We start from the raw sequence: 26,572 nt of genomic DNA on the forward strand, positions 1-26,572 counted from the left end.
CTTTCTCAGATTCTGGCTCTTGTGTTCTTGTCTAGAGGGATGAAATGGTGACCCAGACTGATGTGAGTGGTGGAGTTTTATGTTTTATTCCCTCTTCATTCTTTGTTTCATGCCTTATGATGCTTTCTAGGTCTTCCTCCCTTCTATTGCTATCTCTTTAGGACTTTTAAGACAAATTTTTTTTTGGCCTCTCAGCATCTCTAGGCCACTTTCTAATCCTTTTCCTTGGATTTTCCTTTTTCCTATGTCCAAGTGCAGAAGTTTCTTGCGGAAGTTAAAGCACCAGTGAAGAGTGTCAAGGAACAAGGAGGGGAGGTTTAAACAAAGAGGCTTTTCTTATATTCTCCTCTGGGAACAGAGGTGGTGACGCAGGCGGGTGCATCCTTCCAAGACAGGACACACCTGTCTGAACTCTAAAGCTTTAGAAAATTATGAATTCCAGCAAGGTTTACCCTTGATTTTGTTTTCTACGTTTTAATTTATGACATGCGCTTCAATATGTCTCTTAAAACTCACCAGCAGCTGAATAATTGCTAATTTCTTGCCATTCGGTGCTTGGTACGAAGGGGCTAGAAAGCAAATGGGTTTTGGTTTTGAGGTTTCAAGAATTCACAAGTAAGTGAAAAATGATAAATACCTTGACGAAGGCCTCTGAAAACTAAGCGTGGGACAGCATGTTTGCTGGGGATTGTTTGTTTGTTTTCCCCTCAAAGATGAGTCATTTTATTTAGCTTCAGCTCTTTGGCATGGAGAGGCGTGTTTGCTTTCACAGCATTAGCTTGTTCACAGGAAGGAAACGGGAGCAGGCTTTGTCCTGGGCTTCCCAACCCACCACAGCTCCTCAGCAGGCGACGGTGATGCTCTTCTGGAGCCACCAGCTCTAGTCTCATGGTCAAAAGCAGAGGCAGGGTTGTCTTTTCAGAAATTATTGAGCATGGCTAATGAAGTCTTGTCTGCATATTTTTAGATACATTTTTTCGTAAAGATGCTCCCAACTCAGATGTATTGTTAAATACACAGTGACTCATCAATCCTTTCTGAGTTGGATGAAAGACCTCATATGAGTCTCTTACCTTGACCCTGCTGAGATCAAACTCTTCTGCTTTATGTACTAATGTGAACTGAAAACAACCAATTCCTTTATTAAGATGATGAAAACACTTGAGAGTGGCCCAACTAGCTGCAGCAACTCTGCCTTGTTCTCCCTGTGCTTCCCACAGGTGCCTGCCCAGCTCCTACTTCCTGTTGAACATCGTCTTATTTGTGAGAGGAACTGTCTTCCCAGTCCCTGTTTTGCAGAGTGTGTAGCACAGTGACATAGTGATCTGTTGCTGCTTTTCCTGATAGTGTGATAATGCAGATAAGAATAATTCGATACATCTTTTATTGACTTTGCAGGCTGTAAAGCTGACTTACAGGTGATAGTCTTGTTAATACTTGTATTATCTTGTTTTCCCTCTGAAATTCGCTGAATGCCAATGCTAAGAGAGTAAACAGCACAGAGTACTTTTTTGCATTACAGCCTCTAATATTTTATACTACATGACTATAATAGCATATAACATAGTATTATATAGTATTGCATTGCCTTTAAAGCTTTGTTCAAACTCTTTTGGAAACAACTTGCTTTTCTGTATCAAGTATCACAATGCTTGTAGTGTCAGCTGTCTGAGATTTTCTTTTTTTCAGTGGGCTTTAAAATGCTAGCAATTATGTCTCCTCTGGGACTGTTGCTTCATCTTTTGGAAAAATCACACTTAGGGTTGTGCATGTTGCTAAATTTTGTTTAGCATATGAATTTCTTTCTAGTTCTGTCCCTTGATTTCTATGGTTATAAATTGTACACATTAGGATATAACTTTTGCAAAGTCTTAAAAATATGTGATGTTGGGAGCGCAGATAAAGCTGTTCCTAAAAATGAAATGAGACATTGTGGGACACCTTTTGGGGACTGGTATGTTATTTGAAGATGAGCTCTACTAAACCATCCTGTTCTAAATTCAGCCTTCTGATAGAAGGCCAAATGCTGATTGTTTTAAAGCATGGTAGTATAATCAGGAAACATTTGAGCCAAACCCAGTTAACAACTATGAGGCAATTGGTCCTTTAATTTTGCTTTTGATTTCCTTAAACAAGAGCCAAAGAAAGCCTTGGTAACAGTTACAGCACATTATTATTATTATTATTATTGTTATTATTATTATTGTTGTTATTATTATTGTTACTACTACCTTTCTAATTACCATGCAGACTTGTTTTCTCAAGAGCTGCAAAGTTTCTGTGCTGGCTGATTTCCATACCTTAATTATTTAAACAAACAAAAATAAAACCACACCAAAACTTAGCAGTTCTGAAAGCAATCATTATTGCTGGTGCTAGAATACTTTTAATTTACCCACTAGATAATAAAGTTATTGAGAAAAATTAATGTGTTGGAAATTATACCACAGAAAGTGGATTTTAAACTATGGAAAATGAGATTTAGCCATGAGAGCCTCTGACACAAATTAAGCTCTTGGGTACTGCTTAGCCAATATAAATAGGAGAGGTGTACTGTGAATTAAAAAGAAAAAAAGCAAGCTGAATATATATGAATTTCATTAGCAAACTATATATTCATAACATTATTTAAAATGTGGAATCTCTTTACAAGTGTGCATATGTACACGCAAGCCCACCCCTTTTTATTTATCTAAATATATATTTTAATCTTATGATTAACAGAGAAGAGTGTAAGTTGTGTTTCTTTCTAGCGTCTACCATCTGATCTGAAAGTCTGGAGAGAGATGGATAGATATTTAAAAATAAAAATACTTCTGAATAATGCATTGTGTTGGAAAGATAAGTGCCTTGAGCTCACTCCATATTTTGAGTCTGTTCTTAAATTTTGTAGAGTGTGGTACTTGATACACTAAGAGATTAATGAATCTTAATTTTTATACCAGGGCCTGTAACACGTAGAAAGATACTTTTAAAATTAAATTCAACGTGGCTGTTACCAAGGCTACTGAATGTGATAGTTTTTGTTTTCAAAAGTTGCAAAGGAATAGTAGTGATTCAAAATACTGCTCAGAGCTGGTTTTGTATTTTGCATTTTCAAAAGATTTTGGTGTGAAAGTGGCCATATTGCTACAGCAAACCTCTATATATTAGAATAGATACACGAACTAGATATTTTTTCCTAATGTTTGCCACAAATAAAATATGCAAAACACCTTCTAAAGAGCATCTGATGTGAGAATGATTTAGGCTTGTAACTTGGCTGAGCATAGTGGAAATGACGAATTTGTCTTTGAAGCAATGTGACATCACTTGATGCTTCAATAAAAAGGAGGAATGTTGGGCTTTGTTGCCACGTTTCCCCCCGAGTTCCCACTGCTGAGCCCACTACAAACCCCTCCACATCCTCGTCCTCCCCTGCCAGCACCTGGCTCATGCTGAGCTCCGTGCAGGAGTTCCCGGGTGGTGCAGTGAGCTCCAGAATCCCATCAGGGGTACGGGAACCCAGCTCTGCCTTTGCAAAAATGCTTCAAAATTGAGATACTTGAGATTTTTAACACTACTTCTGTATATTTCTTTTTTTGTGTCACCAAATGGTGCCTGAACAGCCAGCAGACTATTGGTTTTGTACCTTTTACTCTGCGGTCGGCCCAGGCAGGTTCGTGTTCAGGGATGACCCTGGCCCTGGCCGCGCTGGGGCTTGGCTGCTCGGGCGGGCGCACTGTGCCCTTGCAGGTACGTGGAGGGATGATCTTTTGGATTGTAACTGACACCTCGTGTTAGGTGGGGATTCATCCCACCCAGGGACAGCAATAGAAATTTTCTTGCTGACATGGGTGTCCCAAGGTCTCCTCGTTTTCTCTTAATTTCTCCACGTTGGCTTTGCATCAGGAACTGCCCTACTTTTGAAATGCCTAAATTTGTACATCTCTGATGGACCCTCACAGTTGCTAAAATCAGTATTCTGGAGCTGTATCTGTGCTGCTTTCCCCTGATGAGCAATTATTATGCTGCCACAAAAAAACAAAAAACAAAAAACAAACAACCAGCACCTTATTTTATATTTTATTTTTTATTTTTTTTTTCCTCTCATTTCTTTTTTTTTAGGGAAAAACTAAAAGCTACAGATGCCATAAAGGGTGTAGCTCATTTTATGGGCTTCACTGTTGGAGCTCTGAAAACATTCTTTTTTCCAGAAAAACTTTTTTGCAAAAATCAACATGTAAACAAGAAGCCACTTCAGCCTCGCCGGCCACGTTGTCATTTCCTCGCGGTGGTCTCGCTCGCCAGTCGTCGAGAGCGGGCCGAGGGTGCCTGCTCCTCCTCGGCAGCTCCCCCCTGGGGGTAGACCACAAAACACAGCTTCTGTCCCCAGCACGTCACGGACTCTGTGAAGACCAACCGTGCGGGCGGTTAATGGGAATGCTCGAGCTCTTCTAAACAAAAGCGCGATGCTGGGGCGATGCAACGTGTGAACAAACGTGCATCTTCACGGCCGGGGCCGCCCGAGCCTGCTGCACAGCCCCCGGCAGCCCTTTTCGTCTCCAGCTCAGCAATAAAACAGTGTCTGCGAAGCCGGGGGAGGTGGCGATGGGGCAGCTCCAGGAGCGCCCACCCAGAGCCCGTCCCCGGCGGGGCCGCCCGTCCCCGGGCATGCAGGCTGGCAGGGCCGCGCGGGGCCGGTGCCAGCCCTCCCTGTGCCCGCTGTGGGGACCACTGGTCTTGGGGGCGCTGCTGGCAGGGGGGCCCCGCCGCAGCCATGGAAACCCGCCAGTCAGAGCAAAGCGCGTCAGTGAGCTCATCTGGAAGTCCTCGCCTCGGAGCAAACCAATTAAAAGCTAAACACAGCCAAAACATAAAGACTTACGTGCAATTTTAATTTTATGTGAGTGATAATGTAAAGCTTTCTTTTGAGTGCGAAATAATTCATCGTGCTGTGTGGGGCTTGTGCAGCAGGATGTGCTGGTGGCACAGTGGGAGGGAAGCAGGGCAAGGGGGAGGCAAAGCTCTTGGCCATTTTTGCTTCCTTTTGTGATAGCTCATTTAGCCTTCATGTGCTTAAAGTTACACTCCCGTGTATCTGCCCTGGGACAGCTGCTGTGGGCAAGCTGAGTGGATGGGGAGTTGCACAGGGGATGAACATTGGCAAACGTGCCCAGAATGAGCAGAGCAGCTGCCCAAAGGCAAGTGCTCTCTGACCACTTCGTGCCCAGGGGCTGCCTGTGACCAAGAGTGGTGGCCAGGCTCACACAGGCAGTTCCCTGGTTACTTTAGTGCTGATGTATCAAGAGATTAGAGAGATCCTCCCAGACCCAAGCACAACTAGCAGCCCTAGGAGTGCAGTGAGGCACCGCGACGTTGGCTTACCTATTAGCCTATTTACACACTTTGGTTTATTTCTCCAGTAGACTCCAAGGAAAAACACTGGCACTCCAGTTAAAATGATAATGAGTCCAACTCCACAGACGACTGGCTCGGAGTATAAGCTGAAGATCAGCAGAAATGCCCAAAACGCCAGGTAAGTGATGGGGACGAGGAGGTTCACCTACCAGGAGAGAGCAGAGCAGAGCACGACCGTGCAGAGCAACAGCAGCAGCTGACTGGTGCCAGGGGACTGCAGGGGCCTGCAGGCAGTTCTGCAGCTTCACGACCCCCACCGTGGGTAATGCCCCCCTTCCTTCTGCCATTGTTGTCCTCTCTGCCCATCCCGGCAAATTCACAAGGGGTCTGTCTGTGCATCCCATTTTTACACTAATGGCACTTTGGGACGTGGTTTGGGACCTTGAAACATTAGCATTACATCAAAAAATAAACCATTCTTCAAAATGGGAAAATGGAGGGCTTACTGTGCCCATCCCATCCTTTGCATCACTATTGTAACTAAGAGATTTAGCTTTAACATTGTCACCTTGATAGGTCTGAAGATTTTGGGTTTCTTCCAGCGTAACACAATCAGACCTATAATTGTCACTCCATAGCAGAGGTAGTTAATGAATGACACGTAGTTGATTAGCGTGTATGTGTCTCCAACAAGCATGATGATAAGAGTGGCCAAACACTGCAGAGAGAGAGAAGCATAGCCTTACTTGAGTCATTACTAGAAAAGGTAGCTTAAAACCGACAAAACCAAGCAAAAAACCCATTAAAGCAGTTAAACTTCTGTTCATGGCCCCCTCTGGGCACCTCCTGCCTCCTGTGGTTCACTGCGTTAGCCCTGAGCTGGGCTGCTGGGGCTGAGTGGGGATTTAGGGTTATTAGGGGCATGCTGAAGCCAGAGAGCAGCAGGTCTGTTTATAAATACCCCAGGGTGCTGGCAGAGGTGGCTCTGCTGCCCGTGGCCGGGCAGGCAGGGCTGGGAGGAACGGCACAGCTCTCCAGTGCCCCACTCCACCCATTTCTGTTGTGTGTTTTAAAAGCTATTGAACCTATGGTGAGGACTTGTAATGAAAGGATTTCTTGCAGACTAACACATTGTGGCCAGAGCACTACATTGTTGCAGGTGCCCTGTATATTACTAAGAATAAAAGCTTTGCCCTTTGCCCCCACCAGCCCACGGCTCATGCTGCAGATGACCAGCATCATTAATCTTTTGAGCATTACTTGTGTTTGGAAACTGGCAGATAGATGGTGGAAATTTCCACGTCTAAGCTTGCTTGTTTGCACTGTATTTTTGCATAACTCTGTAAAGCCAGGAGAGCTGGCTTGGGGGGCAGGGGTTGTTTCTCAGGTTCCACACCCCTGCATGTGGGTACCCCAGGATCTGAGCCCCTGCCCGCACCATGTACCCGTCTTGTGAACGTTGTCTGCTGGTGGCCAGAGGCTGAGGGAAATTAAATATCCAAATCCCTCCAGAGTGCTCAGGATTTTGGTCTGTGTTACTCCATGCTCTCTTTTTGCTTATGTCCCTTTTCTTAATTAGCTCTTTCAGTAGCAAAGTCCTTTCCGGAGGGAGGGCTTCTGCACCACCGGCACCAGGAATTAAGCACCACCACAATCAAATACCCTCTGATCCCTTCGTTCCCCTGTTCAAAGCCTCACAGGCTTGTCAGGGGGATTTCAACACCTTGAGCAGTCTCACCACAAAATGGATTTAAAATAGAATAGTGTTTTATATCAGTGTTCCCTGCTTTCCTCTGACAGACACACAGCGTCGTACACACATAGGACACTCTCCTGCCACTAACGGGTTTTTCAGCGACGCTGCTTGGAGCAATGAGATTTCGTGCGTAGGTGACACTGATGTGTCAGATCTGCTCACAGCGTGGGCGTGATCCCCGAGTGGTACGAAGCTGCAGAGGGGCGTGCTGCCCCCCCGGATTGCCTGGCCACAGTTGCAAGGCAGAAGGGAGAGCCAGCCACTCCCCAGGGTCTTGCAAAAAACCCCCAGTCTGTTCATTTTACAGTTAGCTTGGCCCCTTGATTTTTGAAAGGATTAGTAAAAATACAGGTCTCGGTGGTGACGTTAAAAAGGCCTTTCTTCATGTACAAAGAAACCTTTCTCCATGCAAAGTGCTAGGTGTGATTCACTAGAAGAGAAAAAGCAACCTGATGTACTAATTAGGTTTGCCTGAAGTCTGACCCAGTTTGCTATTGTACCTGCCTACACTGTATTATTTTTATATTTCTATTTGTTAAGAAATTACTATTTCCTAGCAGCATTTGATATACTCCAAGCTGCATTAAAACACCTTCAAATTATGAATTGATATGCAGTGTTGGTTCTGTGATTTGCACTGATTCAAGGGGAATGGTTTGAGCAGAGCGGGGGGCTGGCATACGCCTGATGGGTAAGTCGGACAGCTTGGCTCAGGCAGCCCGCTTGTGTTGGGGCTGTTTCACAGCATAACAACCTCTGAAACTCAGCATGTTATTTCAGCTGATGTATTTTTACAGACAAAGGAGTTCTGCTTCATGGGCACCAGCAGAGCGCAGCTGCCTGGTGGGAGCCTGTGGTGGAGCCAGTGCTCTCTGGCTGCTTGGGGCAGGGCAGGCTGTGGGCAGTTTACAACAAAACCCTGCATGGACAACACGAGATATTTGTGATGGGGTACTAAGCCCTGGGGATGCCATAAAGCCTCAGCTAGACATATATTTTGTCATAAAAATGGAATGTGCAGAAGGCTTATTTGGTGAAATTTGGTCTGGGTGTATTGTGCCAGAATTGCTGTTAGAGCCAGGAGATACATAAATGTGCACCTTCCTAGTGCATCTCCAATCAAATCCTCACTGTTTTAATATCAGTGGCAGATCTGCAGTTGACAGCAGTTGATGCAGCTGGGATTTCAAGCAAATGCCCTTTAGGGAATTCCCTTGCTTGGGTCATGCAGCATGATGATTCCTTTTCCTCTTTAATGTCTTCTATGCTACAGTAAAACCCGTTACATATTCTAGCTTCACTGTTGATAAAAGTGTATGAAGTTCTTTCTTTCAAATAGCAACTTCTGTAAGTCATTAGTATTGTGGAAATTTATGTTATATAAGAAGTGAGAGACGTCTTATTCTCGCAGGAGCACACCAGAAACATGACCAGCCCCAAACCCTCCCAACACTTGGCCCGTTGGTTTCTGATCTTTGCAGGTGACCTCTTGTCTGCTTGACATACCATTCAACAGATGTGTTATACAGGGCTGCTGTAATCATTGTTCCTACTTAATTTTTTGGCCCACAAAAAAGTAATACTGGTCCTCAGAGCACTTCCCAATCGTCCCTCACAAAACATCTTGCTTGTTGAGAGTAAGTAACTTCAGATGCACTTTGTCCTCTCCGTGGGACCTACCATGTCTCTGGCTTTGGTGGCAGGATCTAAACCAACCCTGCCTGAGTGGGATTAGCAGTGATCATGGGGACTTCTATGTGCTTGTGGATAGCAGGCAAAATTGGTCAAAAGAGCTAATCTTTTCTTAAATGAAGCATCTCTGGTTCAAAAGCCAGTCTCTATCTCTGCTGTGAGTAGGACAAGTGGTAATTGGCTTAAATTGCAGCTCATGTTACATATGAGGGAAACCCTCCAGGTGTCAAGGGTGGTTGGGAGTAGGAGGGATTATTCCTGAGGCTGAAGGCTGCTCCTCTCTGGGTCTGTCAGAGATGCTCAGCCAGCACCCTCCAGTAGCACTCCAGGCCGACTCGCTTATCCTCCTCTGGGGTGAAATGGACTCTCAAAGATTTTTCCAGCTATCCTCTCCATGATTCAGTATTTCTAAAAGCAGATTACAGGGTGACAGAGCGGGGTCAGTCAAACTTACGCAGACGAGCAGGGCAGGGATGGGTGTGCAGTACTTGACGTGGATCATGGCAAGCAAACTTGGCAAGTGGCCTTCTCGGGCACCGGAGAAACATAACCTGGAAATAAGAATAGTAATGCTAAATCCACTTGGTGTACAACAGCCTCTTCAATATCTAACCATTCAATATCAATTTAATGTCTCTAATCTCAACTGCCTGCATTGGTCTTGCTGTGGAAGGGAGCTGTGCCCTGTGGCTGCTGGGCTGTGACTGGGGAGACGACTAGAGACTGCTTGCATAATCTGGCATGTTATTTAAACAAGACCCTTCAGTACACAAGGCCTTTAATGGCTAATGTCATCTGTGAAATGACCTGCTCAGAATTGCTGAATTGCCTGTGAGAAGGAGGACCAAAATCTGTCCAGTCCCTGTCTGCTGGCCAGCATTGCCTCCTGGCCCAGGGTGGGATGAATACTGGAAGGTTGTGTGGAGACCAGCCATACATAGTCAAGGCATAAAAACCCTCACAGATAATTTCAGTGTCAAAAGGATTTTGGATAAGGTTTAACATGCCTTAAGATTTTACTTTTAAGTGCATAACCTATTACATATGCACTCAGATTTGTTGCATCTCATTATACTCATGAAAGTGCTGAGATAAATAAATTTCCCAAGATACTTAAGACTTGAGTCATTTCCTCAAAAAAAATTTATAACTTTTTAATTAAGTTCAGAGAGGTCAATTAATATAAATAGACTTTATAGACTACAATATAATAGACTTCACAGATTCTCTCCTCACTATCAGCAGTGTGCATGCAAAGCATCTTGCCTGAAAGGAGTTTTTCCAGCATGAGAATGAAAATGTCTGTAACTGAGAACAGCACCAGGCCCTAAAACTCCTTCTTGAGCAAAGCACAGTTTAGCTCGTAGTTACTGGAACTTTACTGCTATAAAATGACTTTGGTTCCATGCTAAAGCTGTTTGGCTCTTACTGTGAGTTATTCCACATCTGCAGAACACTTTCAGTAGCTCATGAGGATTATTTTGCAAGAGATTCCACGATTCATGTTATGTTTGCTGATTCAGAGTAATTCATAACTGAATGTATCCAACATGCCCAACGACGACCTCATGCTCTACAACATCCAAAATGTCTAGCTAGCATTTCTTTAGCAAATGAAGTTAAAACAGCCCCTCCCCAAATTAGATAACGTTCATAAAATTGTACTCCATCTAACCTTGATGAGGTAAAAAGGTATCCATTTATTCCTCCAAATGTAGATAGGGCCACTGAGACTGGCATAACCCAGGAAAAATAGCCCAGTAACTTTTCACCAAATGTCTAAAGCAACAGAAGGCAGAGAAACTGAAATAAACTGCAAAGCACAGAACCGAAATCAAAGTGTATTTTAGACATCCAGGGAATGGTTTACTTACTACCGCCACAGCGTTGGAGGACAAGAGCTCTTGGGGTGACATGGCAGTGAAATATGCAATGTTGGTGAACGTATACACAAATGTCACCAATGGGATGGATATGAATATGGCACGAGGTAGGTTCCTAATAAAAGAATTAGGAGGGTAGATAAGAAATTACAGTCATGCACAGCAAGACCACAACAACCGTGTACAGCCTGGGGGAGGTCTCCCAGCTGGGTTTCTGTGGAGGGGAGCTGCGCTTCCATCAGCTCTTTGACCCGCTGCAGGCTGGAGAAGGCTAACAGTGCTATGGAATGCCACGTCTGCAGGGGAGCTCCCCGGGGCAAAAGTACCACGTGCTCCCTTTGGGCTGTTGTTTGGGACTGAGGCAGTGTGTTGCTGAAAAATGAAATAGTCATTTCTCAAAAGCCCGGTGGTGGAATAAAATGCTTGTTTTGCTTTACTTTCATCTGCTCTGAAGGAACGGGATCCTGTTGTCCAGGTGATTGCCTTGGCCCATCCCATCCCATCAACCTGGTCTGGTCGTCTGGTCATACAACACTGTGGCAACTTACAGTAGTACAGATGTACTTGGCCCCTGATCCAGAGACCTCCTTAGAGGTGGACACCTGAACCATTTTGTGTACAACACAATAATGCATTTTTCTTTGTGTGTCAGATTTGGAAAAAGTTTTTTAAAAACTTATTTAACCTTTGTGATTTTGAACAGATTTAGTAAAAATGGGAAGTGTTTTTTGTTATCCAAGTATTTTTTTATAGTTTAGTTTCCCCTCAGAGGCTGTAAAAATAATAGGAAAAAAGGCCATTCACTCATTTTTTTCTTTATTTCTCAACTAAGGCCATATTTGCCTTATTTAAGTTATAACTTTCCATTATTCAGCTTTGAAATCGTGGCAGTCCACTAACATGTTGATGTTTTATTGAGGGAACACATTACCACACTTTATTCCTGCCAAGATCACTGGACATGCACTTTGCCGCTCACTAGTGTGAATGTGTTTGCAGAGCCGCTTGTAAGGCCGCAGCTTTAATTCATTCCCATCTAGGCTGTGTAATAGCTTAAATTTCTCCTTGTTTAATTGCTGTGTGCACTGGATGCCCAGAAATAACTATTGCTCTGAGAGCTATTCTTGGCATTTGTCATTCCACTTCATCAACTCAGAAATGTTGAAACATTTGAGCTTTGCTTTACTAAGGTAAAATTCACTTTCCCTCCAGCTTTTCCAGCCTGCTTGTGATAAATAATTTCCAAGCCCCTTCCCATAGCCAGGACCAGCAGCGACCTGATGTCAGTTGCCCCAGCAGGCAGGTGCTTGCAGCCGCATTGGGGCAGGGAGAGCTGCCTTTACCATGCAACGACTTTCTAAAATTCTCTTTCAGGTGTCTGTGGGAGATCCCCTTTGGGTGAAAAAGCGATGTGACTTCCAGCATAATTCAACATTTTTCTAACAGAAGTGATTCTCCCTATAGATAGTTGTGTGGTATTTCAGCAATGGTTAATTTTCTGCTATAGAAGCACTGTATGATTGAATAGTGCCATAAAAGATACTGCTTTGTCTATAGGCTGGGTTGCCAGCCTTGTTAATGCCTTGTGCAATATATTTTTAATTTCAGTGTTTCTTTAACTTGCCTGCTATCTGTTCTAAACAAAAAACCTCTCTCTCCTTTAGAAAGACCAGTCCCATAGACATGGAAGGACATTGCTGCAGCTTATTAAATGGATAATATTACCAGACGGCTCCAATGTTTCAGCACTTCAGGAAAATGTGGATGACGTGGAAATGGATACTTGCCTGCGGGGATCAACCAGTTCTTCTGTTACATAGTTCAAGAAGTTCCAGCCACTGAACGCAAATGACCCTTGAAGAAAAGCTAATGCTAAATGCCCCACGGATGGAGTCATCCAAAAATTGAATGCCTTGCTTGGTGTCAGCTCTTCGTAGTTTCCTGCACAGAGAGTGCAAGCAAGAGGTTAAGCCACCCCTACCTACCAGAGACACCAGAAAATAGGTAAACTTTTTATTTCTTATTCCTTATTGGATTTGGGACTTCAAGCTCTTCATGTCACCATGGGCTGGCATTGCACTTGCAGTGCTTTCTGTGGGGCGGTGTCCTGGGGGGGCAGCTCGGGCTGTAGGCACCGGCAGCTCACTGCCATCTGTGCTGCAGCACTCGTGTCACCTCTGCCTCTCAGGGGACCTTTTGCCAGCCTGCACTGTCTGAGAGATGGCTCCTTGTCAGGGTAAATTCCTACGTGTGCTTCATGCAGTTTTCTTTCACAAGAGTTTGGTGGTGTTCAGTACAAATGCTGAAAAATAAATTGTCTATGGGGATGGAAGATTTGTCAAGATTGTGGGACTATTACCACTGAGAAAAAAAAGTTTTTTGCTCTCTGTAAATGTCATATTTCATCTTCCTTTATATGACTCATCGTATACAGGATAGAAACATTGTGAGTCTTCTGTGTTTTCTGTTTTCCATTAAGTTGGTGAATCAGTGAGACATTTTTTTTCTTATTTTTAATCTTATAAGTGACTTTTTGTGGGAAACTGGACTAGTGCCCTGGGCGAGCTTATTCATTTTACACCCAGAGCACTTCCAATTTAAGGAACATACAACAGATTAAAAAATTGCAGTAACTATTTCAAAACATCCTCAGCTGACCTCCTTTATTCTATCAAAACCGACAAGGCGGGCCTGAAAAGAACTTGTTTAAGGGGAGATAGTTGATTTCTCTGTTGTGCATTCCTTTCCACAGCCCTGCAGCTTGGCTAAACCCAGCACTCCTTCGGGCTGGTTTGTAAGGAGGAAACAGTGCAGTAAGTGGGAAAAATCAAATCTATCAACAGTACCATACCCGTGTTAGAGCTGTCTCACAGAGTACCTTTAAAGATCTGTATGAAGCCCACAGTAATGATAAGGGCCAGGGCTAAGAGTTTTCCTGCTGTAAATATATCCTGAATGCGTGTTGCCCATCGAACGCTGGAGCTGTTCACCCAGGTCAGGAGGACTGGAGAGCAAAAGACTGAATTCAGTGAAATGAAATTATGTTTATTTAAGAACACGTAGTCAAAGCATTGGAAAACACAGACTGACACACGTTCCCGTGGGGAGCTCTAGTGTGGCTGGGAGTGGGGGTGAGGAGGAGTGCTGCCTGTCCCGAGGAGACTCCTGGCTGCAGGGACAGCCTTCCCCTCTCAGGCGCTGCTGGTCAGGGCTCCCCTTAGCTCTAGTAACTGTGCCCGAGTAGTGCTCGATGTGCAGGGATTGCTGCCTCCTCACAGAAATGGTGACCGTCTTCAGGCCCTGTAGCTCTGGTTTGCTTTTGCTGGCTCTGTCAGTAATTAATGCAGAGCTGTTGGCATGCTGCGCTTCCTACACACTTGCATTTGCAAATGTAAAAGAAGACTAGGAAGGGCTCAGATGGTGGTGGGTAACCTGTGTCAGTGGGTAACCCGTGCTGGTGAGTAACCTGTGCTGGTGGATCACCTGTGCCAGGTGCCCATGGCTCTGCAAGGAGCACAGCACCACCCCATCCCACAAGCTCACTTGCTGCCACTCTCCCCAGGACCCGCAGGGATTCAGGCACTGTGACTGCTGTGGGCAAGTGGAAGGGACTGAATATCCTGCAACTGTCACAGGGCCTGTCCTGGGACCTCTCTGCTTGCCTTTTGGGTTGTGACCCTGACCCTAGCCTGGCTGGAGCGACCCCTCGAATGGTCCCATGTAAAACCGAGGCAAGCTTTTTGTGTGCGCGAGAAGCAAATACTCACGTAAACACACCATGGAGAGGATCCTGGAGGCATTATAGGGGGGGATACAGTTAGGGAAGACGGGCTGCAGGACATAGTTTGAGAATGTCAGCGCAATGACAGCCAGACTGGTCGGGTACATGATAAGCACCGCGCTCCACAGCAGCAGAAACCTGAAAAGACAAGAAAAAGCACAAGAAAGCAGCGCTGGGAATGTGCTGGAGGAGGGAGGTAACACGTGCATGGCTGTGCAGTGGTCCAGGATGGCTCCCGAGGCATCAGACTGAGCGCCCTCATCCCGCTCACACCTAATAGTTACCCACTTGTGCCTCTCCTCATACCTTTTCCGAATATCCTGGTGCAATCTGGATATTAAATTAAACATTTTTAAGCAGCACAGTTTAGGGACATACAGAAGAGTGAGGATTATGCCCAGTGGGCATGCTTTCATTTAGCTCTGTATGTCAAAGTGAAGCATCTCTGCAGCAGACAGCAGTCCCTACATTGAAAGATTTCATCAGAGCTCCCAGCTGTGGGCCAGCCGCACTCTTGGGGCTGCTACCGGCTCCCTGCTGGTTATTAGGGGGTTTCTTGTCACCATTTGGGTTGGCTCCATGACCTGGGCAAGGGCAGTTTAGTGCTGCAGTAGCCTGCAGTCACTCAGGTGGGGTGCACCCGGGCTGGTTGTCTGCCTCAGCTGAGGCTGAAGGTGCCCTTGCAAATATGACGTGTGAGATATTTTGGTTTCTCACTCTGGAAAAAGGAAAAAAATACTTATCTTATAGAAGCAGCGGCAGATCTGGTTAGTATTTTAATATATTTGAAGTATTATTATTTCTGTAGTAAGATGTAGTCATTGCAAGAAAGCGAAATCCTTCTTGCCATGTATATACACACACAGATATATACACATTAATTCATTCGTATACATGCACAAATGTAATTTGCAGGGATGCCCAGCACAAAGGAGGATTAGAAATGATATTTTCAAATAAAACACTGTAATTTCTAGATTACATGGGTTGCTCTTTTAAAGGCTGCTCCCTCCCAGCATGCTGCTTGCTGCCAGCCCTTCAATCTGTCACAGGTGGGGGAGTCCCTCCTGCTGCCATTTACCTGGAGGGAGGGAAGGAAGGAAGGAGTGTGTGCTGTTTGCTGGGTGCTCCTTGGGCTGAGGTGGTGAGTGTCTTTCAGTCACATCCTTTACATTGCCTTGTTGTTTCTGAGAAGTGTGGGGCAATATGATGCTTCCTTTTTCTTATTAACTACCAGAGAGTTTATTTGGTAAACTGGTATGATGTAAGAGCTGGTTACTGTCCAAATAGCACTATTGTTTTTAAAACTCAGAGGTTTTTTCCTTTCTTAGTTTTGTTGTGTGATTTATTTTTTATTTTTTTAAATTTCGAATGTCTTTCATCATGGTTCAGCACAGTGTCATCCAGTAACTTTGTGCTATTCGGTGCTGTGGGTGGTGTATCCAGTTTGGGGTAGCTCTGCAGACCTTGCTTGCTGGGTGGGTTAACACAGCTGGTCCCTACTGAAGACTAAAAGGACTGCAGTAATCATTTGCTGATAGGGTTAGGATGCTGGCAGTGCTGAGCAAGATCAAGTTCAGCCCTCCTTGCCCCGGCACAAGCCCTAGCTGTGTGTGCCTAGGAGCACTGTTGGGGCTCAGGTAGAGCCACACCTGTGGGGCCATGGGGTTTGGTGGGCAGAGACCACCAGCTCTTCCCTATCAATCACATTTATCTTAGCCCACACAATTTATGTCGGCCAAGAACTGTTTGCAGCTACAACCATTCAGTGGGGAGAATGACTCTGAAAACAGTATTTCAAACAAAATTGGCCCTTGATTCTATGTTGTAATACAGTGCATTACAGTTGATATTGGGTAGAATACGGTTTAGTGGGAATGTGAATAATTCAATAGATTTTTGACAGTCAATTTGTTTCATGCTGAATTGAAATGCACGCAGGACTGATAACACAAACGAAAGTAAATGCAGAATTTTAGCAGAGGGTGGCAAAGTTGTACTGTCAAAAGGGAAGTTCAAATGAGCGATGGCATTAAAATAAGGATGCTTGCCTAAGATGTAGGCCCACTTTTACCTTGTTCTTCCCAGCAAGTTTTAACCAAAGCCTGTTTCTGAGAAAGATGTCCACACTTGTCACTCGGATCATGTTAATGTCCTGAACATCCCGCTGCTGGGGCTGGGGCGGCACTGCTGAGCACTTGCCTTGCTCTGGCAGGGCTGTCAGAGGCTGCCGGGGCAGGTTGGGGAGGCCCAGCCAGCTGGGGATGGCCGTTCTCCAGTCACATTTCTTTGGGGAGGTGGTGTTTCCTGTGGCTGGCAGGCAGGAGTTAAGCCCAATATGATCACCCAGCACTCTGAGTCTTCTAGGAAGTTTTTGCTTTTAAAGCACGGCCTTTTATCATCTGTTGTGCAGGAAGACTTAAGAGTACAATTTTCTCAGCAAAGAACAACTGTTCCAGATCAGCTGTAATTAATTTAAGTGACACAGGGCTGAAATTTCCTGCAGACATAACTGAGTTTCAGACGTCCTCGCTATCACACTGCACACAATTTGTCAAATTGAGGTGCAAGCCAAAGGGCTGGAGGTGCACTTTCTGCCCTGGGCAATCATGTGGAGGAAGTGTAACCAACGCTGGGAGCACAAAGTCCAGCTGGAAGCAGGAAGATGTCATCGTGGCACACCTGAAGATACTTTGCCAACCTACTCAAATGAAAAGTGGGGGAATTACTGCCCTGAGGGATGAGTTGTGGCACTGGGGGTGTCAGGAGCTGAACCCTATCTGATAGATTTTCATAGTTACTCATTAATTTACAGCACTACAAGAACTTCTCTCTTTGGTGACTAAGAAGTGATCAGACCTTTAGAAACAGGCTCAAGACAGCTGAATGTAGAGAAAAAGGAAGATATAGCTTCTCTTGGGTTTTGTTTGTTTGTTTTCCTGAGCACTGGCATTTGCATGTGCTGATGGCGAAAGGGCTGGTAAAATAAGCTCCCTGCCTGTATTCTGAGCAAACCACGGTTGTGTGTAACGAGTGTCAATAGCTACTAGCTGGATGGCCTCTGATGTGTTTTTGTTGTTGAATCGGATCCAAAGTCCATTGAAGTTAACGGCTATCTTCCCATCAATATGCGTTAGGTAATGTCTCTAATTAGATTCCTCCCCTCTCTCCTCTCTCTTCCCCCCCCCCCCCCCCCCCCCCCCCCTCCATTTTAGAAACATGGAACAAGTGACAACCTGTGGTGGGACATGTTGCTTTTGGGAAGGTGTGTGTGGCATTCATGTGAAAGTGCCAGTCATCCCTGGATCAAAACTGAATTTTTTGCAGATATCTTTGCATACTAGTTTCCTCCCCTGTGGAAAGAAATGAACAGCATGGTTTGATCTGAGTCTATAATAGTCTAGTGGACCTGGTGAAATTGATTCTCAAACATTTATTTGGGATGTGCCTGTACTCCCAAGAGGCTCTCATGTTAGATATAAAATATCATGGAGTCAAAGCAGCCTGTGAAACTAGAAAATTAGAGTGTACCCTATTTGTGTGTCATTAACAAAATAAAACAGTTTTGAAATGGATGCTGTAGTACAGATCACCTTATCTTAAGCTGGACCTGGTTTAAGAAAGTTGGAGCTAGTTTGAATATTATTACTATTATCCTATATTGCTGAAAGAATTATTGCCTTTGGAAACTTTAGATTTTTGCAACAACAACAAAGAAGCATAGAAGTATATTTGAAGCATGTTTTACTAGCAGTTTGGAGTGACAGTTATCAAAGCTTTGGCTAAGAGCTCTCTGCTGATTTCAGTACTATTGATTTTTAGTAAGGATGTATGTCCAGTCATCAGCTGCTGGTAAAGCACCTGTGTTAGCTGCAACATTACTGCTAAGTACTCAGAAGTTGTATTTATCAGAAACACACTAGTGGGTTTTTCACAAAGCTGAATTTATTAATTGTCTTCTGCAAGAATACATATTAAGCCTATTACTGGTTTTGGTAATGTTCTTGTTATGACCTGTACAGACATGCAAGCCCATATAGGATGAGCTGTGCTCAGATGGCTCCAGCAGCACGGGATGCAACACATTCCCTGCAGTTGGTACGCTCATACACAAATGTTATTTAAAACTAAGATCATTTCTAAATGAAGATTAAAGTGGGAAGTCTGCTCTGTGGTACCAAACCAGAGCCCAGTGCAACAGAAGCTCTCCCTCAGCTCTTCTTTATCCCTGGCCGGAGCTGCCAGCAAGTGTCCCTTCTGCGGGGTTGTCTCCAGCTGAGTTTTACCATCACCGCTGCTTTCAGCAGCATCTCATGCACTGTCCTTTAGCTGTATTCAGACTTGGGGCAGGGCAGCTGGTCTGCAGCCAGAGCTTCTGCCCACTCAGGAGATGGCCCTGTCTTGCCTCTCTCTCTCTTATTCCATTCACCTTCTTACATCACACCTAGCAGTGTTACGATTTTTTTTTTTTTTTTAATTCAACCAACTATCAATACTGCCAGGCACAGTAGCTGGGGCATGTAGTACTCCAGTGGCTGTTACAATCAAATAGTACTCCTTTGTTCCTTATACCTGTGCAAGAAAGCATAATAAACAGGGAAGATTTTGGGGGGCAGAGACAAGACAACAGAAGTGAAGAAGAGGAAATGTTTTAGTCTGGGTGGTTATGGCACATGCTCCTATAATAACATGAATAGAACAAACCATCTGGATTTGCCACTAGGAAAATCGTTTGGCAGATGCAGTAAAGCTCTGTGTGCTGAATATGCTGTTCCTTGCTGTAGAATGGTTAAATCAGAAGAGAAAATTGGACTTTTGGAGAAGCAGTGTTTTTTCTGTCAGGGGAGGCTCCCGAAGGGCTCCTTTCAGCTCAGAGCACTATGCACAAGTGCCGAGGTGAAGGGGCACTCCCAAAGTGGAAAACTGAAGGTGCTTGTGAGTATCCCCAAAGCTGGAGGCTTTAGGTGGTGGCTCGGCAAAGTGCAGCAGGGTGCACAGCTCAGCTTTACTGGAAAATATGACTGACCCCCCCGCCCCTTTTTACACCAAAACCTACCTGGAGGATTCTTGCCTGAGGCAACCCTTTGTCACACTTACGAAACTGTTTTCTTGGGAGAAAAGGTAAACTCTCTTTGCAAAGCAAGAATGGAAGAACTGCTTCCCTTCAGGTGAGAAGTTTGTGCTTTTTGATACTGCCTGTGCATCACAAGCCTGGACACTGAGTGACCTGCTGCCACAGCAGAGAGCTCCCTGCTTTGGGAAGGGAGAGAATTGCTCTGTCCCCAGGTAAATGCTGGGTAGTGACCAATCAATGGCTGTGTGGTGCTTTCTGGTACCATGAGAATTCTCTGAACGTGGCACATAGTGAGCTGAGGAACAAGTAAAGCCAGGTTTAGTTGTACCTAATTTCTAACTACTTTCTTTCTCTCCCCTAGAAAGCATAGTTATAATATTTCAGCTTTGTGAAACTCTGGTGGTTTCTGGCGTCCCTCACAGCGATATTCCAGGGGTAGCACTTGTGACCACTTGTGCAGTTTTATGCTCTTTCATTTTCACGGTCCTTGCTTGCAGACCCCATTCCTGGGAACAGGTGATGGGGGAAGCTGCTGACTGCCTGCTCTAGCGTCCCAGCGGAGCAGGGGCTTTGCCATGCAGCTCCTGCCCCCCATGAGAGAACAGACCTCAGTGAAGATGAGTTGAGATTTTGGTTAACCAAGCTGATGTTGTTGTTACCTCAATCTATGCTGCAGCACCAGTGTAGTTTTCTATGCAAAGTGGGACAGTGTTCAGAGGAGCAATTCCTCTGACTGAAGAAACATGGACTTCCATGAGAATGGCTTAAGTCTGACCAGCATCAGAAAACTGCCTTGTCACCTAGCATGTTTTCAGATGCTAGCTGTGCCCAGTGCCTGGGTGGCACTGAGCTGAGGCAGGCGTGAGCAGGGGGACAGCCTATGGGATGGGGTGACAGCCTGCCCTTGCTACACCTCTGCTGATTTACTCTAGCTCAGCAGCCAGCTGTTATGACATTGTTTTCCATCTCAAATGAGAGAGAATATGTTTTTCTTTTTTTCCTTCTTCTTTCTCTAGCTTGCAGTTATGTTGCTTATTTTTCCAAATAAAACACCAACATGTGGCATGGCCTCTTGGCCTCTTTACTCACAAATGAGCAAGTTGGCCAGAAAGTTTCAGTGTTTCTTTAGTGAGCTGTGAGTACAGGCTGATGGTTTAGTTTTTCTTGTTGAATACACACAAAAAATATACAGTCAAATATAAATGATGACCTCACTTGTCCCATCCTCCCTTAGCCATGCTACCCTGTTAGTGGTATTTTCAAAGAGAAACAATTCCCTGAGTTTCCCCCCCTCTTAGTATTTACAATACTTGTTATTTTGTACAGTTGCAGTAAGTGAAGCAGTGCTGCAAGCAGCTTTGGTTTATGGCAAGTAGCTCCAGCCTGGCTTCCCTGGTGCATGAAACTCCTCAGTACAAGGTACTGATCATTCATGGCTAGCACACAGGAGTGTCAGCTGGACACAGCATCATTTACAGCATCGTTCTTTCCTGTCACAGACTTCATTGAGTGAGAGAGGGAAGGGAAAGCGACTGTTGCCTTCCCTTGGAAGGCAGCACCGGGAGCTCTGTGTATGGGTGATTTGGTATTTCTAATGAGAACAGAAAGAATGATTTTGCAAAAGCATTTTATTGACAAATGTTCCCTGTCGGACGGCTTTTCCACACAAAATACTTAATATAAACATGTTTTCAAATTACTTTATAGATATAGGGTACTTACCCAGCTAACCCACCAAAAATCTCTGTGACGTAGGAATAATCCCCTCCCGATTTGGGGATAGTGACTCCCAGTTCAGCGTAACATAGTGAGCCAAGGGCAGCCACCCCGCCGCCAAGCACCCAAATAATGAGAGCAAGTCCCACCGAGCCAGTGTGCTCCAAAACTCCTTTTGGCGAAATAAAGATCCCAGAACCAATGATATTACCTGGAAAGGACAAAAGGTTTTCAGTGAGGTAAAAGAAAGCGAGAAATGCATTTTTCTTATTAAAAAAAAAAAAAAAAAGAGAAACCAGACACAGCCCCCATCCAACCAAACAAGACACCCCACCCCCCTTCCAGATTTTGCATGATCATATTTCATTCAATCACGGCCTGCGGAAAGCATCGCCATTTATCAGCAGTCAACAATGGTAAGCATGTGCTTGGCTCTGCTGAGGCTTGGTAAGACTCGCGTGAGTATCTGTGTCTGCAAGGAGCTGTTTTGTGGCACAAACTCACACAGCTTGCACAACTGTCTGCTGTTACCTGCCATGCCCAAGTATTTTATCGAAAAGATTTGGAAGTGTTTGTAAATGAAGATTTTAATTTCCTCCTGAGATGAATCTAAACCAATTAAGGCTCATCTTCAGGGCAGCTGATACATCAAAAAAAATTATGTAGCATTATCTATAATGTATGGGCCAAGAGGTTCTCTTGTTACCAGGACAGATTTAAGATTGTGCTTGAAAAAAGGTAATCTGAAGGTCTGAGATACTAGAAATCCATTAACATTTTATATTTGCAGTAACTCTGCTGCTTAGTCATCACCCACAGATTTTTTTAAGGGATATGTGAGGTGACTGAAATATTGGATAATGAATTTTGTCCTATTGTTTGATTAGCGTGTGAGCTGAGGCAGTGCTGGGGGTAGAAAGGGAATGCTGGGTATCACAGATGCTCTTTGTTCACGTGGGACTAGGGTATGGTAGGCCTTCCCAGGCCAACAGGAACCAATCTGCAAGGTGTGATTTGCAGCTGCTCAAGGTCTCAAAGGAGAGGTTTTTTGTCAGGCTTGGAATTTTTTTGAGCAATATCTAAATAGTACTTTTCCCAAAAGGATGTGAAGACTCTCCTGTTGTAGGACTCTGCTGAGGGCTTTCTTCTTTTATGAGTTGGTATTAAAATCTTCACTTACAAAGTTGACTTTATAAACATTTTTTATCAGTGCAGTTACAAAAATAAGATACTGGATACTGGCCATTAATGAGGTATTGTCATTTAAACCAGCTTCTCCACAGGATTTGAACCTGTGTGTCACCAGATCTATGCTTTCTTCCCCCTCTCTGCTTTATAAATGCTTTTTAGGTTGCCATGTATAATAAGCTCCCTAAACGCATCCAGTTACGCCGAATTTTGCTGCATTTGCTTCAATTCTGTCCTCGCGTTTCTTAAAACAGCTTCTGGAAGTGTGGCTCATCCTGCCTGTCTGCCCTGGTTGTGCTCATGCGTAGCTGTGTGTTTGTGGTGCGTGTGTTGAAGCAGATACTCTATCTGTGGTTTGAAATGAAATGAAATTAGAAAATAGACAAGTCCAGCAACTGATAAGCAGGTGGTCACTTCCCAGCAAGAGTGGAAGGGCCAGAGGCTGTGGGGACAGCCCTAAGGGTGCCAAATCCCTGCTGGATTTCCCGGATGGTTTGGGGATTCTTGGAGCAATAGGCTGCTTGGGGCATGAGGGTCTTGCCACGGGTGAAGCCATTCCCTCAGTATTAAAGTGTTGGTATAGCACTGCAACGGCAAACCAGAGACTCTGGCTAAACAAAACAATATGTAATGCAATAAAGACACATTTTTGGGATGGGGTGGTGGGATGTGTGCTGGGCCTTTCCTGTTTGCTGGCATGTCAGCTTGTGAAAGGGCACTGCTGCATAGGAGGGCTGTCAGTTGGAAAACCTGGCTTTTCAATATTACAACTGAACCACATTGCAAAGTGTGCCCAGACAGCTCAGTCTGTGGTGTGGCAGCTTCAAGTAAGATTATCCAAGCACAGCAGTAAGGAAATATTGGTACAGATTAAAAAAACTGATGCAGACACCCCCCCCCCCCCCCCCCCCGCCCCCAAGTTGTAAAATCAGTTTTAAAAGGCATGACATTGAAAAAACTTTTTTTTTTTCAACTTTTCATTTTAATTTGTAAGCTTTGTGGCTGGCCATGTTCCCCTGTAGGAGTCCTTCCACACAGACAGGCAGGCTAGAGTAGTTTTCTTATTAGATGAAAGTTGAGAGCCACAACTACCATTTTAGGAAATACACTGAATAGCACCAAAATTTTAATAATGCCTTTAAAGCAATGTTAGTAAATCTTGTATCGTCCCTGAAAGCCTCACAAAAAGAAAAAAAGATTTGCTAGTGTATTATTAAAGGGCTCAGTGAGTGACTTCTGTAGCTGACTGGTCTGGCTCTGCAACCAGTGCTCAAGCAGCTCTTCAGTGCTCTCTCACACAGGGCACTTTCTGGAGCATGAGCCACAGGATGCCTCGGTACCAGTGACACAGGGGACTCCTCTGCTGCGTCTGACACTGTCCTCCGCAGACGGGTGCAGTGCTGTGTGATGGCTGGGGCTGTTTCAAGGGGTCTCACTTAACAGTGGCAAAATGCTATGCAAGTGTGGGTTTGTATTCAGGAAGGAGTTGTATGTGCAAGGAAACCGATTACAGGTCAACTTGGAGGCTATTTTAAATGCTCTTTTTGGCATGGGGAACAGCCATGCAAATCCTCTCCCTCCAAAGAGAAGCCCTGGGTGCAGGGATGCCCCTTCAGCGCCATGGCTCACATATGGAGAAACAGGAGGGTGTAAGATGGGTGGGAGCAGGAAGTTTTATGAGGAAAAGGGAACAGCCAGCCCTGTCCACCCATGCTCTTCTCTGCTTCCCTTCTGGAGCCAATGGCCAGGTTGGACCCAGCGGCTCCCAGTCCAGAGTTACTGTAAAATAGGATGTAAGGGGTGTGGGTTTACTCTGGAGAGGAGCTGAACAAGAGAAGATAAGCCTGCAAATACAGACAACATGTGTAAGGAATACAGTTTTTGTGTGCATGGGCTACTTTTTTTAATGTTTGTGATGCACAGATAAGGTTAAGCCAGAAATAAATGGCTTAAATGGTGATGGAGGAGATCAAGGGCAGAGCTCAGCAAAATCTTGGTAGTGTTGAGATCTTTAGCCATGGAGGAAGTCCCTGGGAAAGACCAAGATGTCTCCCACCTGCGACCGCCAAGTGCAGCTGGGATGGACAGCCACCAGGACCAAAGGCACTTTCTGTGCATTAAAAAAAATAAATCAGATGAGGCATGTAGATGTTACCAAAACTGGATCATACTAGAATAACAGTAAAATAACTATCCCTTAGCTGAACTAGCACAGGGAGCCCTAAGCCCTGCTACAGCATTAATCACAGCAGCTTGCGCTGAAAGGATGGGGTTTGATGTGGACGAGTCACACAATATTATTCATAGCACTAATAGATTTGTTCTGGGTCTTCCCTACTGGGAAGCTACACGGTTGGAGTGGAGCGGTGAAATCTTTCAAGAAGATAGATGAGGAGTTAGTGTATGGCTAAAGCATACATAATATTTGATAAAAATTGTGGGGCTTTTTGGTCATAGTGTCTCCTGCTCACTCAAGCATTGCAACATATTTAAAACAAACAAGCTTTTCTGGAAGACTGCTTGTGCCCTGTTCAGGAACTGTAACAAATCTTGAATGTAAGCTGAAAAAGAAATACCTGCCTTAGGAGTTTAAAATTGGTCTTTATAAAGTCTCTGGCACTCCTGCGTGCTTCAGTTACAACAGTTATGCATATGGAGGAAGGCATTAAGTTATAAAGGACCCTTAAAAATGATCTGCTACCTGCCAGAATAGATACCTGTGTGTCTCTATTTTTCACAGATCAATGTACTTGAAATTACTGCAATTTTTGGAGGCGATGGTATTTTGGGGAGCATGAGGAACTTTGGACATACTGCTTTTCACAATAGATCTGTAGGTTTTAATTGCCTCTTTCGGATGGGACAGTATTCCTTTCTAGCAACCACAGTACTGAACAAACAGGAATTGCCCAAAACCAGAATAACCACTAGATGAGTCCACTGGCTCTTCTCACACCATCTCCTCCTGCTCAGTGCTCTCTTTCACCTTAGCTCAGGTTTGCTGCTATTTTTGGCAGCACATAGCAGATGCAAATACCCATCCTTCAGCAAGCTCTCAGCGAGAGCTTCCACCCCCACACTTTGTGTCACCTTTTCATTGTGTCAATATGTGGAGAAAGGATAAAATCCAAACACAGCATGGCATCCCTCAAACTGATAACGGATGAGAAATCCGGAAAATCTCCAAGCTGATGTGCAGTGTTGCAGTGCAGTGTCCCTGCAGACCTGTGCTGCGTGGGCTGACAGGGTGATGTCGGAGCGCTGCTGTGGCTTTCACGCTGGCGAGGGGGTGAGAGCTGACAGTGTGCCTGGCTTTCTGTAGCTGCCCAGCTGCTTTTGTGTGATGGGCAGACCTGCTGGCAGGCTGGGAAGGGTGGGGAAATGGGGAGATAAGCAGCAGCAATGCCGGGGGAAGCAGTGTGATCACGCCATGCTGTGATGGACTCCAGGAAAAGAGACAAGTCCCAGTGAGGTGTAACCGCATAGGTAAAGTGGCAGCAGTCTGGCATGGCAGTGATTAAGTGTGGTCTAAATGCATATACAGATAGTCTATGGTGTGTTTTTTAAATGCTTGTGCTTGGCGTTGTCAAAGCCCTGAGTCTCTGTGCTTCGGGTTTCGGCCTCGTCCCTGGCTGCCCAGGTGATGGGCAGTGAGGGGCAACTGCAGTGGGGCTGTTACTGAAACCCGAACTGCTGCAGGGAGGAGGTGTCTGTGGCACAGCATGGCTTAGAGTGATGCCCTCCTGTTATGGCAAGACTGCCAAAGCAGTCCTCCTCGTGTGCAAGTCTGTATTGAGCTGGAAATAGCCAGTACTTTTTTTTTATTTAAGGATAATGCTTTCTGGGTGCAGCTACCTGAAGGAGCAGGACAAGAAGGAACAGGCAGCCTTTTGGATGGTCCTTTCATACAAACATTCACAGGAATTTTTTTTGTTAAATTAAGTAGTTGTCATATATTAAAAAATCTAATGTCCTTCATGAATGAATATACGATAAGGCAAAATTATCTTCCCAACTCATTATGGATTTCCTATTATTTTGCTCTTGCAACATGTGCAAAAGCCATATCAGCAGAAGTGGAAGTGCTACGCCCCTTCCAACAACAAAATGTTCTTATGGAAACTTGCCATGAATGTGGTAAA

At 44.8% G+C, this 26,572-nt stretch overlaps 1 protein-coding gene and 1 long non-coding RNA gene across 2 annotated transcripts in view; one reads left to right on the forward strand and one right to left on the reverse strand.

Moving 5' to 3' along the window:
* Window positions 1–4,148: 4,148 nt before the first annotated feature.
* The window catches only part of SLC7A10 (solute carrier family 7 member 10), a 45,106-nt gene continuing 22,682 nt past the window's right edge, over window positions 4,149–26,572 (reverse strand). Inside the window, 10 exon segments of the mRNA XM_074913368.1 lie at window positions 4,149–4,388; window positions 5,368–5,545; window positions 5,909–6,058; window positions 9,243–9,339; window positions 10,464–10,567; window positions 10,663–10,786; window positions 12,459–12,612; window positions 13,550–13,675; window positions 14,439–14,590; window positions 21,249–21,453. Of these exon segments, the coding sequence (XP_074769469.1) occupies window positions 4,261–4,388; window positions 5,368–5,545; window positions 5,909–6,058; window positions 9,243–9,339; window positions 10,464–10,567; window positions 10,663–10,786; window positions 12,459–12,612; window positions 13,550–13,675; window positions 14,439–14,590; window positions 21,249–21,453 (1,418 nt within the window). The 3' untranslated portion in view covers window positions 4,149–4,260.
* The window catches only part of LOC141963752 (uncharacterized), a 200,412-nt gene continuing 186,409 nt past the window's right edge, over window positions 12,570–26,572 (forward strand). The window contains exon 1 of the long non-coding RNA XR_012634199.1: window positions 12,570–12,675. This is a non-coding gene — a long non-coding RNA (uncharacterized LOC141963752). The remainder of the gene's footprint in view (window positions 12,676–26,572) is intronic.

This window comes from Athene noctua, chromosome 9 (assembly GCF_965140245.1).
Source record: "Athene noctua chromosome 9, bAthNoc1.hap1.1, whole genome shotgun sequence".
In the NCBI taxonomy this organism is placed as follows: domain Eukaryota; kingdom Metazoa; phylum Chordata; class Aves; order Strigiformes; family Strigidae; genus Athene; species Athene noctua.